The 14144-nt window shown below is 56.1% G+C and overlaps 4 protein-coding genes across 4 annotated transcripts; 2 read left to right on the top strand and 2 right to left on the bottom strand.

Annotated features, from left to right (window-relative positions):
* Window positions 1-926: 926 nt before the first annotated feature.
* On the top strand, window positions 927-1579 carry SPBR_01015 (small subunit ribosomal protein S14e; the record flags this gene model as incomplete). Its single annotated transcript, XM_040759334.1, has 3 exons — window positions 927-993; window positions 1113-1185; window positions 1267-1579. The coding sequence occupies 3 exons, from the start codon at window positions 927-929 to the stop codon at window positions 1577-1579; spliced, it is 453 nt and encodes a 150-aa protein (XP_040618505.1).
* A 624-nt stretch (window positions 1580-2203) lies between these two features.
* Window positions 2204-5962, bottom strand: SPBR_00077 (DNA excision repair protein ERCC-6; the record flags this gene model as incomplete). The annotated part of the gene is made up of 1 exon (XM_040758397.1): window positions 2204-5962. One exon carries the CDS (start codon window positions 5960-5962, stop codon window positions 2204-2206), a length of 3759 nt encoding a protein of 1252 aa, XP_040618506.1.
* Window positions 5963-6509: 547 nt separating this feature from the next.
* SPBR_00633 (2-dehydropantoate 2-reductase) lies at window positions 6510-7877 on the top strand (the record flags this gene model as incomplete). The annotated part of the gene is made up of 1 exon (XM_040758952.1): window positions 6510-7877. The coding sequence occupies one exon, from the start codon at window positions 6510-6512 to the stop codon at window positions 7875-7877; it is 1368 nt and encodes a 455-aa protein (XP_040618507.1).
* An 810-nt stretch (window positions 7878-8687) lies between these two features.
* On the bottom strand, window positions 8688-10366 carry SPBR_00477 (MYB DNA-binding protein domain-containing protein; the record flags this gene model as incomplete). Its single annotated transcript, XM_040758796.1, has 4 exons — window positions 8688-8963; window positions 9049-9114; window positions 9187-10155; window positions 10223-10366. 4 exons carry the CDS (start codon window positions 10364-10366, stop codon window positions 8688-8690), a joined length of 1455 nt encoding a protein of 484 aa, XP_040618508.1.
* Between the last annotated feature and the right edge of the window lie 3778 nt (window positions 10367-14144).

Here is a 14144-nt window from a genome sequence, read left to right on the forward strand (position 1 = left end):
TGTCACTGTAATAGGCACTTATTTTAGAGAAGAACGTCGGCCTTTCGGCACCGGGTCGTTCAGACTCAACACCCAGCACAGCTGCCTTTCAAATTGGGGAGAGCGAAGCTGCCCTCCGCAAGATGGAGAGACGTGCGGGAAACATCAGACTGGAATGCCGTGTTCTCAACGTCTGCTCCGAACACACAGATGCGAGACCGAAGAAGAGCACGTATGGCATCCAGCGAATGGGGACCACGACAATCTAGAAGAAAAAATCTGCTGCTTGAGTGAAGCGACCGCCTTTTTTTGCGCTCGTCACACGCAACGAAGCGCAGAGGCGGCAATAAGAGGCGGCGTTCAAGACAAGGACGATGGGAGGGAGGGTGATGCATACGTAGAAGTAGACGCCATTGCGAAGGATTGGTTGTCGAGATGCTTGTCGGTTGTCGAGTATTGTCGATGACTTGTCGATGGTCGAGTGAAGAGGGAGAAGGAAGATTTCGAGACATAGAAAATTTCAGGCGAGAAAAGGTGTAGCACAGAAATTGGGCGGGAAAATATGGGGGCCAGAGTGAGACGAGCGAAAATTGGCAAGAGTTGCCCTAAAATCACAAATCCGCGCTAAAACGGCCCACCCCACAGTCACGAGTTTGCCGTCGTCACAGCGCAAATTTTATAGGGCACGCTAGCCCTGGCTGTTTTCGAGACCAATTTTGTTTGGGCGGCTTTCTGCCGTCGTACACCGCCCGTAAATTTTGTGCAGCTGAAGACCTGTTCCCCACCAAAACGACGACACAGGGCCTAAGAGACTGGTGTTCTTTTCCAGGCTAACATTTTGCTGGTGGCTTTTCTGTCCCTCGTTTTGGAATTTTCGCCGTCTCTCTTCTGACATCCTACGATCATCAACACCGTTCACCAACACAGAACACCACCAAACCGCCAACATGCCCCCGAAGAAGACTGTCAAGCCCGCCCAGGAGAACATCTCCCTGGGCCCCCAGGTCCGCGAGGGTACGTTTGATACGTTTTGGCGGAGCAAGAAGAGACATCGATGCGCAACACGAAGAATTATCTTTGGCAGAAGCAATTGCGTTGGGACATGGACACCAAGACTAACGTTGGACTTTTAGGCGAGCTCGTTTTCGGCGTTGCCCGCATCTTCGCTTCCTTCAACGACACTTTCGTCCACGTTACGGATCTGAGGTAAATACGCTCCAGCGGGGGACGAGGGAGAGAATACAAGTCGAGAAGCACTTTCAGAGGAGGGCAACTAACATGGACCAGTGGTCGCGAAACCATCTGCCGTGTTACCGGTGGTATGAAGGTCAAGGCCGACCGTGACGAGTCCTCGCCGTACGCCGCCATGCTGGCTGCGCAGGACGTCGCCGCCCGCTGCAAGGAGCTGGGCATCACTGCTCTGCACATCAAGATCCGTGCCACCGGTGGCAACGGCACCAAGACCCCCGGCCCCGGTGCCCAGTCGGCCCTGCGCGCCCTGGCCCGTTCCGGCATGAAGATTGGCCGCATCGAGGACGTCACCCCCACGCCCTCCGACTCGACCCGCCGCAAGGGTGGTCGCCGTGGTCGTCGTCTGTAGACGTCGATCCGATTGTCTCTGCCGTCGTTTCATTTGCATCACTCGGCGTCACTGGTTGTCTCTGGCTTTTTACAAACCAATTGTCGATTCCGTCTTGGTTCGATAATGACGGTGTCTCTTGTTTGTTGAGGCACGCCTCGCTTCGTTTTTTCCCTTTGTAGTTTTTTTTTTTCTCGGACATCAAAGGCATCGGAAAAAAGACGGGCAGGATAGAGGAGCAGAAGAAGACCTAGTATATTTTCTCCTTTTGCGGCCTCACCCCGGGTGTGGTTTGCGCACATTGAAAAGTATTACGGTTCCTTTTTTTGATCTTCTTTTCTTCCCTCTGTCTTTCTTTTCCTCTGCCTCTTTGACGTCGCTGTGGTGTTGACACTTCCGAGGGGAACGGCAAATTTGCCTGGTCCCCATTGACAGTTCTTCTACGTCGCATGTTGCTTCTGGCACAACCGCAGTCATGGGATGGCTTGACAACGGGTTAAAAACGAACGGTACGAGCTTGCAACAAGGACACACTTTTATAGGTAGCCTCAGACACAATGAATAAAAATAGTAAAACTTAAAAAAGTTGTGTCGTCGTCAATCGTCACATAACTGTCATACTATATACAATGCAAAGTTGTGCCCTCATGCCTGCTGAAACTTGGGCTTCAATGACCAAATGGCACGCATGCTCGAGCCCGTCTTTTCCATTCGCGCCACCACTTCCAGCGCCTTTTTGAAATCGGCTGCTTGCTGCTTGCCCGTGCAATACTGATTAAAATGATCCACAAGCACCTTTGACGGCACCTTGCCACCGTGTCTCCGAATAAAGTTGGGAATCATCCGTTCAAAATCGTCGACCGTGATGCCGGCCGATGCCGACGCAGACGCAGACGCAGACGAAGCATATCCTCGGTCGGGTGTGCCAGAGGGTGAGCGTCTGCTGGTCGGCGTCCGCAGACCCTGGCGGTCGGCAATGGAGGCCAGAATGCCGGACGAGCTCGGCCCAGCACGGCCGCGACGCTCGTTCCGTACATTCCGTGGCCGACCGGCCTCGCCCACTTCGCCTGTCCAAGTGACCGTACCAATCGGCACGCGACCGGCTTCTTCGCCGGCCTGCCGGAGATGAGCGGCGGCCTCGGACGCGACACGACGCGCTTCTTGTTCGAGGATGCGGCGGTCGGCCTGGACAGTGCGTTTACCGCTGCTGCTGCTGCTGCCGCCGCCGTTCATAATCATATCGTGCTCAACAGCGCTGTGGAGGGCGGACTGTGCGAAGATGCCCTTCATAATGCGGTCTTCCTGCGCCGACGCAGATGTGTCGGCGGTTTCGCCATTGGCATTGGCATTGGCACCGTCATCGTCGGCCTGCTGGAACTCTTCCAGCTTGGCGACACCCGGCATGCTGCGCAACTGCTTGGCGTCATCACCATCACCAGCGGCAGCAGCCTCCGTGGCCTTGCCCTTGTTGCCGTCGGTAATGATGGGGACCGAGTCCGGGCCGGGTGTAATGACTTGCTTGCGGCCGGTGGGCACCATCACCTCGCTGCCCTGGAACAGCTCGCTCGTCTCCGTGACGCCGTCCTCGTACGAGCCGAGACTGAACAGGTCGTGCAAGTCATGCAAGCCAAAGGTCGTCCGCTGTTTGGGGTCCTTCAGGACCTTGTTGGTCAGAAACTGCTTGAAGATCTGGCGGTGGTAGATTTTCTCCTCGATGGTGCCGGCCGTCATGAGGCGGTAGATGGTCACCTCCTTTTTCTGGCCCAGTCGCCACGCACGCTCACGGGCCTGCACGTCCGTCGACGGGTTCCAGTCGGGGTCAAAGATGATGACGCGGTTGGCGCCCGTCAAATTGGTGCCGAGACCGCCGACTTTGGTGGTGAGGAGGAACAAGTCAATGTGGGGGCTGTTGTTGAAGCGGTCGACCAGCGTCTGGCGGTCCTTGATGGCCGTCTTGCCGTCCATTCGCAGATAGTTGATGTCGCCCTGGCGCTGCACGAACGCCTCCAGGATATCCAGCATCTGCGTGCCCTGGCAAAAGAGCAGCGTCTTGTGGCCGAAGCGCTTCCACATTTGCAGCAGCGTCTTGACGACCTGCATCTTGCCCGACTTGTTGGGATTGCCCCAGTAATAGCCCTCCTTGTGCTTCAGCGGCGGTTCCAGCAAATCAGGGTGGTTGCAGATCTTGCGCAGAATGTCGATGCCGTAGAGCGACTGCCGCGCTCTGCGCAGGATGGCGTTCATTTCGTCCGATTTCAGAAACAGCTCGTAGGCCAGCCGCTGCGGCTCCGTCAGCTTGCAAAACAAGACCTGCTCGCTCTTCTTGGGCAGGTCGGTGGCCACGTCGGCCTTGAGGCGCTGCAGCAGGTACGGGCTGATGGCATCCTTCAGCGTCTCGGCACACTTCTGGGCCGTCATGATCTGGAGGTTCGTCGCGTTGGCATAGCCGCCCAGCCGGATGGGGATCTCAAACTGGTTGCGGAAGTTGATGAGCGTGCCCAGGCGCATGGGATAGATAAAGTCAAACAGGGACCACAGCTCGGTCAGGTTGTTCTGCATGGGCGTGCCTGACAGGATGATGCGGTTCGGCGTCCGCAGCTCCTTGCAGTAGACCGTGATGGCGGTGTTTGGGTTCCGGATCTTGTGGCCCTCGTCAAGCACGGCATAGCCCCAACGAACAGGTATCAGAACGTCGCCATACGTCTGCAGGCCGGCATAGGTCGTGACCAGAACGTGGCCATGCTTCACCACGCGGTCGACAATCTTCTTGGCCGCCGCACTCGATCCACGCTTCTCGGGCCGGCTGTCCCACGGCAGCTCCTCCTCTTCGATGCGGTCTTCGCCCTTGACACTCAGCATGCCGCTGCCGGAGGAGTGCAGGATGGACACCCGTAGCGCGGGCCACCAGCGGTGGAACTCATTGACCCACTGCCGCAGGACGGTGGCCGGTGCAACAACAATGACGGGCTTGTCGAGACGCCGGCTGTAGTGCAGGGCTGCCACGAACGAGATCAGCTGCACCGTCTTGCCGAGGCCCATCTCGTCGCCAATGATACCGCCAACGCGCATGTCGTACAGCTCAGCGAGCCACCGAACGGCCGTCTTTTGGTAGGCAAAGAGCGACGGGTAAATGTCGCCCGGCAGACGAAGGCCGTTTTCAAAGACATGGTCGGGTTCGTCTGGCGATGGTTTGAACCACTCGGGCGTGTCGTCGTCGTCATCCGCGGGAAAACCGGCGGCCTGCCTCCGCAGCCGCCGCGCATTTCTTCTCCGGGTAACCCAGTTGTCCAAGCGTTGCTTGTAGACCATCTCGTTTCCATCGTCGACGCCGCTCAGGTTGACCTTGGCGTCCGAGTCGCCTTCCGTCTCGCTTGCTAGTGTGGATGCTCGCCCTTTGCGCCCTCGTTGTTTCTTTGCTTTGGGTCGCGTGAGCTTGGTGAAGTCGGTCGTGTCGTCATCGTCGCTCTCATCTCCGGACGTTGGTGCCGTTCCCGGCTCCGAGGTGTCTGCTGCCGGCTTCCATTCATCTTCGTCACCGTCTCCACCACCGTAGTCGGAACCTTGCTCAGCATCGACTGGTCTTGTTTTCCGCTTTTTGCGCGGCCGTAGTGAAAACTCGGACTCGACGGATGCCTCGGCGGCCGTGCTTGGTCCTGCCTGGGCTTCTGTTTCCTGCTTCTGCTTTGCTGTCCGCTGTGCATCCGCCCGGCCGAGCTTGACGGCCTGGACACCTTCAGAGAAACCTGGAAGCCGCAGATTCTGGTGCGAGTGGGGCTCGTCGCGTGCACTGCCGGCCAGCTCTTCTGCAATGGCCTCATCTTCAGCCTCCAGAATCACATCGGCCAGGTCACCCTCGACGCCGTCGGGCCGCGCACCGCTGATCTTGGCAAACGGTGTGATTTTACCAGTGCGAATCAGGAACTCGCGCTGCGTCTCGTTGGGCAGCCGGTGGTTGCCGGCACTCTTGTCGTCGTCGGTCGCTGAAGCCGGACCCGCCGCTCCACGTCCGCCGTCGCCCACATGTCGCTGGTCGATGCGTCGGCGAAAATCGGCAAGGTCTTTGTCGGCCGTCTCGATCTCGGCCGCCAGTTTGGCAATTTCCGACTCGAAACGACGCCGCAGCGCCGGGTTACCTGTTGACGTCGTCCGTAGCCGCTGCTGGTAGGTGCTGCGCTGCGCTTCCAGCTTCGTTTTGGACGCCTCGAGCCGCTCAATGCGCTTCTCGTCGCGCTTGTCTTCGGCGTCGATGAGGGCAAGCTCGGCCTGGTAGGTGATGTCGCGCTCAAGGTCGTCCTGGTCTCGCACGGTCTCCGTCAGGGCCTTGATGGCCGACTCTTCGTCCAGCATGGCGGCGTTGTCGGACACCGCGTCCGGTGCCGCAGGGGTGTGAGACGGAGACGACATCGTCTCGATGTCCGCTTCACCTTGAACGGAAGCGACGGAGAATTGCTGTGTCTCTGAAAAGGGCAATGAGATGTCGACGCTTCAAGACACGTCGTAAGGAACCGCACTTGCCGTCCTGCAGCCTGCGTTTCAGAAAGTGAGCAGTTGCGAGAAAACAGCAGGTTGTCGAGTAGTAGTGTGACAGCTTGGTGGCGATCGACTTTCTCAAACGTCATCCGAAGAAAGTTGGAGAATCGCGACGCTTCCACGACAGCACGTGACAGCTACCGCCGTTTAAAGTGGTTTTTACCGCTAGGCTACAGCGCCTCCCCAGGCGTCTCTCTCGCCACTAAAGCCGTTTAGCCCAACGCCTATGCTTACATAATTGCCGACGGTCTCAACGTGAAGCGAAGCATCGAGCCACTTCTTTCATAGCTCTCGGTATGTCTCGGGTATGTTTTCTCTTGCCTTAAAGTCTCGCTGCCCTGCTGCAGTGTCTTGTACATACTGGCGCAGCGCCTGTTTGGTGCCAGCGGCGCCCTCCAGGAGATGGTTCAGCTCCAAACCGATGACAGATATCGTTGGAGCAGATGGGCTGGGAGAAGCTGCCATCCCGGGTTGGCTGTCAAATGTGCTTCAGGACAAGGCACCAGGGCCAAAAATCTACAAGTGGACCACGGAAGATATACCGGGTGGCTCCAGCACGGCCAAATCAGTGACCAGCCGGAAGCTTTCGGCGGAAGAAGAGCAGAGGCGCATCTACATCTTGGGCATGGGAAACCTGGGCCGACTTTTTGCTGCTTCACTCGCCAGTCTCCCGAATCGTCCGCCGATCACATTGGTCGTCCACCGTCCCGGCCTCCTAGAACAGTGGCGCTCCAAACCCGGCGTTGTGTTACACCCGCCGAGCTACCTTGAGGATCAACACGATCTGGACGACAGTGCTCGGACCACCGGCTTTGACGTCGAGATGTGGTCTGAGGCGCCTCCGTCTTCTTCGGCACGGGCGCAATCTGCAGAAATAAGCAATATCGCCAATCTTGTCGTTTCCACCAAGGCCCAGGACGCGCTCAAGACGGCAGACTGGCTGCGGCGATATCTCGGGCCCGACTCGGCTGTCGCCTTTGCACAGAACGGCATGAACAAACTGTGGCCACCGTACGGAGCCGTCTACAACAAGGCACGCTACCCCGGGACTGCCGCTACGCCTCTCTGGCTCGCCTGCATTGTGACCCATGGCGTCTTTTCGCTCGGGCCGTTTGCCAGCGTCCACGCATCGCCTGCCGATGTTGTTTTGGGAGCCGTAGGCGACGACAGTCCCGACTTCACAGGAGAGGAGTCCTTTCCTTACCTCGTCCGGCAGATCCTGGCGGCATCTCAGCTAAACGCCCGTTGGGCGCCGCGCCATGAGTTGTGGGTGCTGCAGCTCGAGAAGCTCGTGGTCAACGCCGTCATCAATCCGCTGACCGCCATCCTGCGCTGCAAGAATGGCGCTCTTTTTGTTCCAGGGGGCGAATCGGCGGTGCCGCAGGTTATTGACGAGCTTCTCCAAGAGGCGAGTGTCGTGTTGCGCGCGCTTGTCCTCCACGAGATGGAAAGCGGCAGCATCTTTGCACAGACGGGGAACGATACCAATAGCGATATTGACAAAGAAGCGTTGATCGAAAGACTCTCCTTTGCGAGTCTACGAACCATGGTCTACCGCGTGGGTGACCTCGTCAAGGACAACAACAGCTCCATGCTCCAGGACGCGCTGGCCGGGAAGACGACCGAGGTGGGCGAGTTTAACGGCTGGATCGTCGAGATGGCTCGCTACTTGGAGAGCGTGAATGCGACAGACGGGAGGTCCATCAAGGTCGCGGCGCACGAAAAGATGGTAAACCTGGTAGAGAAGGCTGTCTCTCTTAGCAAGGTTGAGCTGGAAACCCAATTCTAACGATAATTATTTGATGACATGTATCGGAGTTTTACAACAGTGATGGATATGGCGAGAAATTATAATGGTCGTTTTAATTTATACTTCGAATAAAAACAATAGAGATTGGCTAGAAACATTAAGGCGGCTTAAATTATTATCAACAGAGAAAGCTGAGTGAGACTAATACGTGTACTATTTATTTATATTTATGGATTACAGAAATGCCCGACGTGTGGAGCCCATGTAAACAAAGAACGAAAAAAAAAAAAAATAGAAGGGGGAGGGGGAGAGTTAATGAGAAGTCAAGATCAAAAACCAAAAAAAATCCAACGCCCGCACGCCCCATCACAAGCGAAACGGCAAAAGCTCGGCAGCCCAAGCGCGATACAATTACACCGTTCATATACCGATCGCGTCGCTTCGTCTCTATTTCCGCGTTTCTATGGTCATAACATCAGGCCGGAAATCAAAATAGGTGGAAAATAAAATGTAAAAAAAAAAAAAAAAGGCGAAGGACGAAACGAGAAAAGAGAATAAACGTCGCCCCAGAAGACATGATTAAGAGGGAGTACATGATGCTGCCAAAAGAGGAAAGGGGTATGATACTGCCGTGCGATGAAAGGAAAAGAAAAGAAAAGGCTCGACAGCGTAAGTTCTAAACAAGGACATGGCAATAAATGGTAATGGCGAAGAGGGTCAAACGTGAAAAGTTACCACGCTGATACCAAAAAAAAAAAAAAAAATGAAATGAAATGAAGCAGAAAGAGACAAAGGAAAGGCCCTTCAATAAGGGAGATTACCATTGATGGGCGTGAGAAGCCGGCACGATCAAGTCGGCGTATGGCTTGTTGCAAACGTGAGATTAAATGCGAGCATGGCGCTTGTGGACGGACTACAGCTGCTGGGAGAACATGCTGCCGGGTAGTCCGGGAGATTGTTGTGGATGATGTTGCTGGTGTGACAGCTGATGTGCGTGTTGTTGATGTGGGTGGTGATGCTGCTGTTGCTGTTGCTGATGAAGGTGCTGTTGATGATGCTGCTGCTGCTGCTGCTGCTGCTGCTCAGCGTAGATCGTGGTGTCCCCAGACCCAGGATTGGCTCCTGCTGGAGACATTGATTGCTATAAGGGCCCTCCCATCATCTGCGCCGCACGCTCCCGGCACGCCGCCGGCGTGAAACCCGTACCGACCTTGTTGGCCACAATACGCCACTTTTCGTTTTCATAGTCCTGCAGTGCCGTTCGTAGTTTTTGATCCTGGCCTTGTTAGTCCACGCCGCCCCCGAGGCAAAAAAGGGTATGAGGGATACAAAGAGGTCGCAAACGCACCGTTTCGTCCGTCCACTGTGTCGTTTTCGCCTTCAACTTGGTGCAGTACCGCACTTGCAGCGTCCCACTGGAGCGTCCCGGGAAAAAGTCGGCGATTTGCTTCCACGTCAGGCTCTTGTTTTCCTTCAGGTCGATTAAGAGCTGGTCGTCTTCCGGCGTGAACTTGAGCTTGGGGCCCCGTGGCCGGGGGGCCGGTGGTGGCATGCCGGCTTGGCCCACGACGCTTGGTGCGCCTCCACCGCCGCCGCCTCCCCCCTCCCCATCACGGCGCATCATTTTCGAAGGAGGTCCCGTATCTGGTAGTCGGTGGTGATGGTGGGTCGGAGGCAGAGACTGTGGCGTGGCCTGTTGTGGTGTTCCTGTTGGCTGCCCATATGCGCCCATCGAGTCGAGATCACTCTGCTCCAGATCCGGCATCCCTGACACAGAGAGATCGAGGTCTTCGGGCCGCGTCCGTTTCACTCCTGCTGTTGTACCAACAGGTCCGGCGGTCAAACCTGGATAGAGTGGCGTGACGACTGCATGTGGCGAAGGAACGGGCGCACCGTAGTGAGCCTGGCCCGGATGGTGCCCAAGATGCCGGGCGGCAGCTGCGGCGGCATGGTGAGCGCCCATCTGGCTCGGGTCCATCAGCACCTGATGGGGATGGTGCGCGGCGGCCGCGTGGTGGTGTGACATGGTGTGGTGGTGTGATTGTTGTTGCTGCTGCTGCTGCTGCTGATGGTGATGCGCTGCCGCGGTTGTGTCGTGCAAAGAAGTACCGGTTCCGATGTGGTGCAGCGACGGCCGGCTGTGATGCTGTTGCGGCTCATAAACCTGCGGTGCTTGACTATGTTGCTGCTCGCCAGGGTGCGAGTCCTGGGGAGAGTAATCGACATTGTAGTCTGACCCTACTCTGTAGTTGCTCGCCAGCGTGTCTTCTATGCATGGGTTCCGCCAGAGCGAGCCGCTCTGGCTGGTCGCCGGACTCTGAAGGGAAAGAATTTGATAGACCGGGGCCCCGGAGGGCGGCTGCGTCGAAAGTGTATGGAGGGACCGTGTTGGACCCCGGGCACACGTTGTTGCCGTTATTAGAGGCTTGGCTCTGCCGTCGATGCGGGCGTTCGGCCGCCTGGTGTACGTCCTCCGCGTTACGGACCGTGAGGGAGTGACTAAAGTGGCTCTCGAAAAACGACCGCATGCGTATTGTTGAGAATTTGTCGATTAGAATGGGACCGTCTGTGATGCTTGATGCTTGGTAATGCCGAAGAAAAAATGTTGAACAAGGTACAGGCTGGACAAAAAACGAAAGTGGCGACAGCGAGTGCGGTTGACGAATAGAAGTGCGGTGTATGGGCTTCGTGTTTTGGCCCAAATAGATAAAGAGTGTAATAGTGGGAGGACTGAGTGGGAGGAGAGAGAAACAGAGGAGACTCTGCCAGAGGGAGGCGTGTGTGCGAGCGGCGGAGTATTTCAATAACACGCAGACAAGCTCTTACAAGGGTAAGAACGGAAGAACGCGACAAGGACAAGAAGGGGCTGCTGTGCTTCCATCCGTCTGGTGCCGGGGAGATCGTTGGGTTTGGCGTGTTGGCTGATCGTGTGCTGCTCTCATGTCCTTGGATCCGTCGACGGTAGAGGCGAGGTGTAGCTGATGACGATCTGGGCAGGGCGGGAGCGCATTATCGTCTGATCTTCGTAGTCAAGGCAAAGGGTAAAGAGCAAAACGACGTATTCAGGGGCCGAGTGCGGATAGAGAACACGAGCAGCTATTCCCCGCCGTGGTACATGTGAGTCTGTGTCGGGGCTTTCTTATACTTATAAGAGCCCATATAAGAGCGCACGGTGGGTGGCGGACGGTGGTAGGTAGGATGGGCTAAGTGGACGGTATTGGAAATGGAAAGGCCAACTTTATAAAAAAATAAATAAGAGGATTTATGGGGTCAGCATCCAGGAATCCGACCCCTCCCCTGGTCTGCCACTACTATTGAGTACGCAATACGCAGGACGGAGAACACGTCGAGTATGCTTGAAGGGGAGGAAGGGAGGGGGGGGGGGGGGGGTCGGTTGGCATTTCCTTTGCTCAGCATCCGATGAGGTAGCATAATTTGGTGATCTTATGCCATGGCTTGCATGCCGGATATAGAAACGGTTAGGCCCCGGCCCCAGAAGACAACAATACAGGGGTGGGGTGAAGATGCTAGGGTGTGTACTGGAAGGGAGGGGGGGTCTCGAGTTGGTAAAACGGCCATGAAAAGAAGTCAAGAGAAAGACCAAGCCAGGAACAGATAGATGCATACCAGCCAAAAAAGAGTAAATTGTTCAAGACTGATGCAAAAAGGGAAGAACAACAAAAAGTCACAGGTCAGTTGGAAGAGCGAACAAAAGACAATAAAAACAACAACAAGAAGCATCATGGAGGGCGAAGATGGGGCTGGCAGCGTCCTGGGCCAGTCCACTGAGAGAGAAGAATCGAGAACGCATAGAAGAATGCAAAACACACACAGTCGGATTGGCCATCGTAACATGAAACACTTTCGACCCTGTACTTGGGACGAGTGACGAGTGACGAGGGAGAGCCCGCAAGCGAAGAGCGGGCAGAGGAGGCGAGCAGGGCTGCGGAAGGTATCCCATTCACCCCCCAACTGGGGCATTCCGTGCGGTTCGCTGCCGGACAGATAGAAGCCGACTGGGACGAACAGACTGCTCTCACAAGAGCGGTAACGGTGGCGACAAGTACTCCCGCAATGGCAGAGGCGGGAAGATGGGGATGACGCGGGACGTAGCTGTCAGAGGAAACGACAAAAAAAACGTCACGGCCAGTTGTTCCCTTCCTCCTTGTAGACCTCCCCACGTCAGTTTTCATACTTTTTGCCCCTTCCGCTGGTACCATTAAATCACGCTCGAATTTTTTTTTGTGCGTAATCCATGGCTTTCTTTGACCTGGCATGAAAGCATTAGAATGGTTTGCCCCGGGTTTGCCTCTCTCTGCCTTAAAAGGCGACTAGCTGGGGGGGGAGGAGAGGAGACAGCAGACAGCAGAAGGACAGGGGCCAGTGCCGAGGAAACAGCCAACAGCAAAAGAAGAAAGAATAGGAAAGCAAAAGAGGACTACTGGATGGGAACAGACTTCGGTGCGTTGCGATGGGATTCCAGAGCTAGGAAAAGCGCCACTATTTGTTTCTGTCCGCGTCCTGTCGTCTTAATAGACGTCTGTTATGATGCAACCCAAGGTGGCAGCGGAAGGCCTGGCGTCGCGGCTTGTGAAGGATAAAGGACCAAACGATAGGCGAGGAGCGCCTCAGACTCAGACGGCTTTCAGCGGTGAGTGAGAGCCTCCGGTAGATTGTGTCGTGGTGGTCGTGGCATGCAGCTCTTGTGTGTGTGGTACAAAGTACATGGTGAGATGCAAAATGAGATGTATGGTGGAAGCGAGATTCATAGTACGGAGCACATGCATATCGTACGCATTTCGGACAGTGCTCCACGCACCACTGGAGGCAGACGGGCCTGCGCTCAACGCCGTGCGTGCAAATCAAATTCTCAGACTTGGATGGCTTCGATCCTGTCTGGCGAGCCAGGGTCCAACATGTGAGCGTCATGCCATTGGCAAAGCGGATGTTGAAATGAGCTGACGGGGGTTGACTCGGGCAGTAACTCGATTTGGACGGCCACACCAGGTCAACAACTGCTGAGTCCGGCGTATACGTGCGGGAGTCGTATTTTGTATTTTGCATGGATTAGAGTTGAGTGTGGAGGCAGTTGTCCAAGCTGTCGGGAGTACTGGGGAGCGCCGGGAAGCATCTGACAGACTCCAATGGGATGTAGTGTGAGCAGGGGAGGTCCGAATTCCTGTACTTTTCGTAGTGGGAGACAGATGTGTGCGTCGTGTGATGCGAGGAGCAGTTCCGATGAAGAGCGACACAACAAGATCATGCATTGCAATGTGCGCGCAGTCCCTGCGTCTTTTCACACGCCGCATCGCCGCATCGCCGCATCGCCAGGACAGTCCTTGCAGCGATGATGCTTCAAACACCGCCGGTGCCTGGGCCTGACCTGGACCAGGCCCGACCATGTCGGCAGCTCCAAGATTGCACGAAGCCTTCGCGTCAATGCCCGTCCACCTGGTGGCCCAGGCAGAGGCCGCCAGAGAGACAGAAAGAGGGCCCGTATCGTCAGATGGAGTGCAAAGTGTACGAAGACGGGGCCGCGCACAGTGAGATCTTCCCATGCGCAAGGCGTCGCAACGCTGGGAGGGACAGAGCGGCTGTTCGACGGACAGGGATATGCATAAGGAAGCCTTGAAGCTCGGAACCCAGCAATAAAACGAACATTATGCTGCCAGGCCCTTGCCTGGCCCCTGCTTCGCCCTAAATGCTGTCTGACAAGGGGTTGCACGGACAGACGTGAGCGATTGATTGCTGGTCTTCTAGAAAGCCCGGTGCATGCTTCTAGCGCGGCGCGACGTTATGAGCTGCAATGGGGGCAACGAGCTGGGATGTTCGTGCGGGCGTGCTGAAGGCCCCCTGTCTACGACATACTTGACTCCTTGGTTCTGGTTCCTATTTTGAGATTGTGAGCTTTTCTTCCAATTTTCTTTCCTGACGATCTTTCGCCTGATGTTGGCAATGCATTCGTACCGTTGTTGCACCGTGTTTGGCTGCGGGCTTGTATTGCATTTCTGTAATACAAACACTCGACACGGGCGACGGGCCAGAGGGACGTATGCGGGCGCACGGTCGGGACTTGAATTGTTCTTTTTGTTCCTTCAATCTGTCTTTGTGTTGCTCGCGAGTCACCAATCGAAATGCAAAGGCGCGACCCCTGGCGGCGTTGCCACGGCCAGCCACAATGCAAGAGACGCAGTATCCAGAACACGCAGGCGCGATTGGCCGTTCAACTCCTGTGGTGTGCGTCGTGTCGGTCGTGGTTTCCGAACCCGACTCTGCGACTCCTGATCGGCCACCTTTGCGTTTGAG

This window comes from Sporothrix brasiliensis (genome assembly GCF_000820605.1).
Source record: "Sporothrix brasiliensis 5110 chromosome Unknown Cont19, whole genome shotgun sequence".
NCBI lineage: Eukaryota > Fungi > Ascomycota > Sordariomycetes > Ophiostomatales > Ophiostomataceae > Sporothrix > Sporothrix brasiliensis.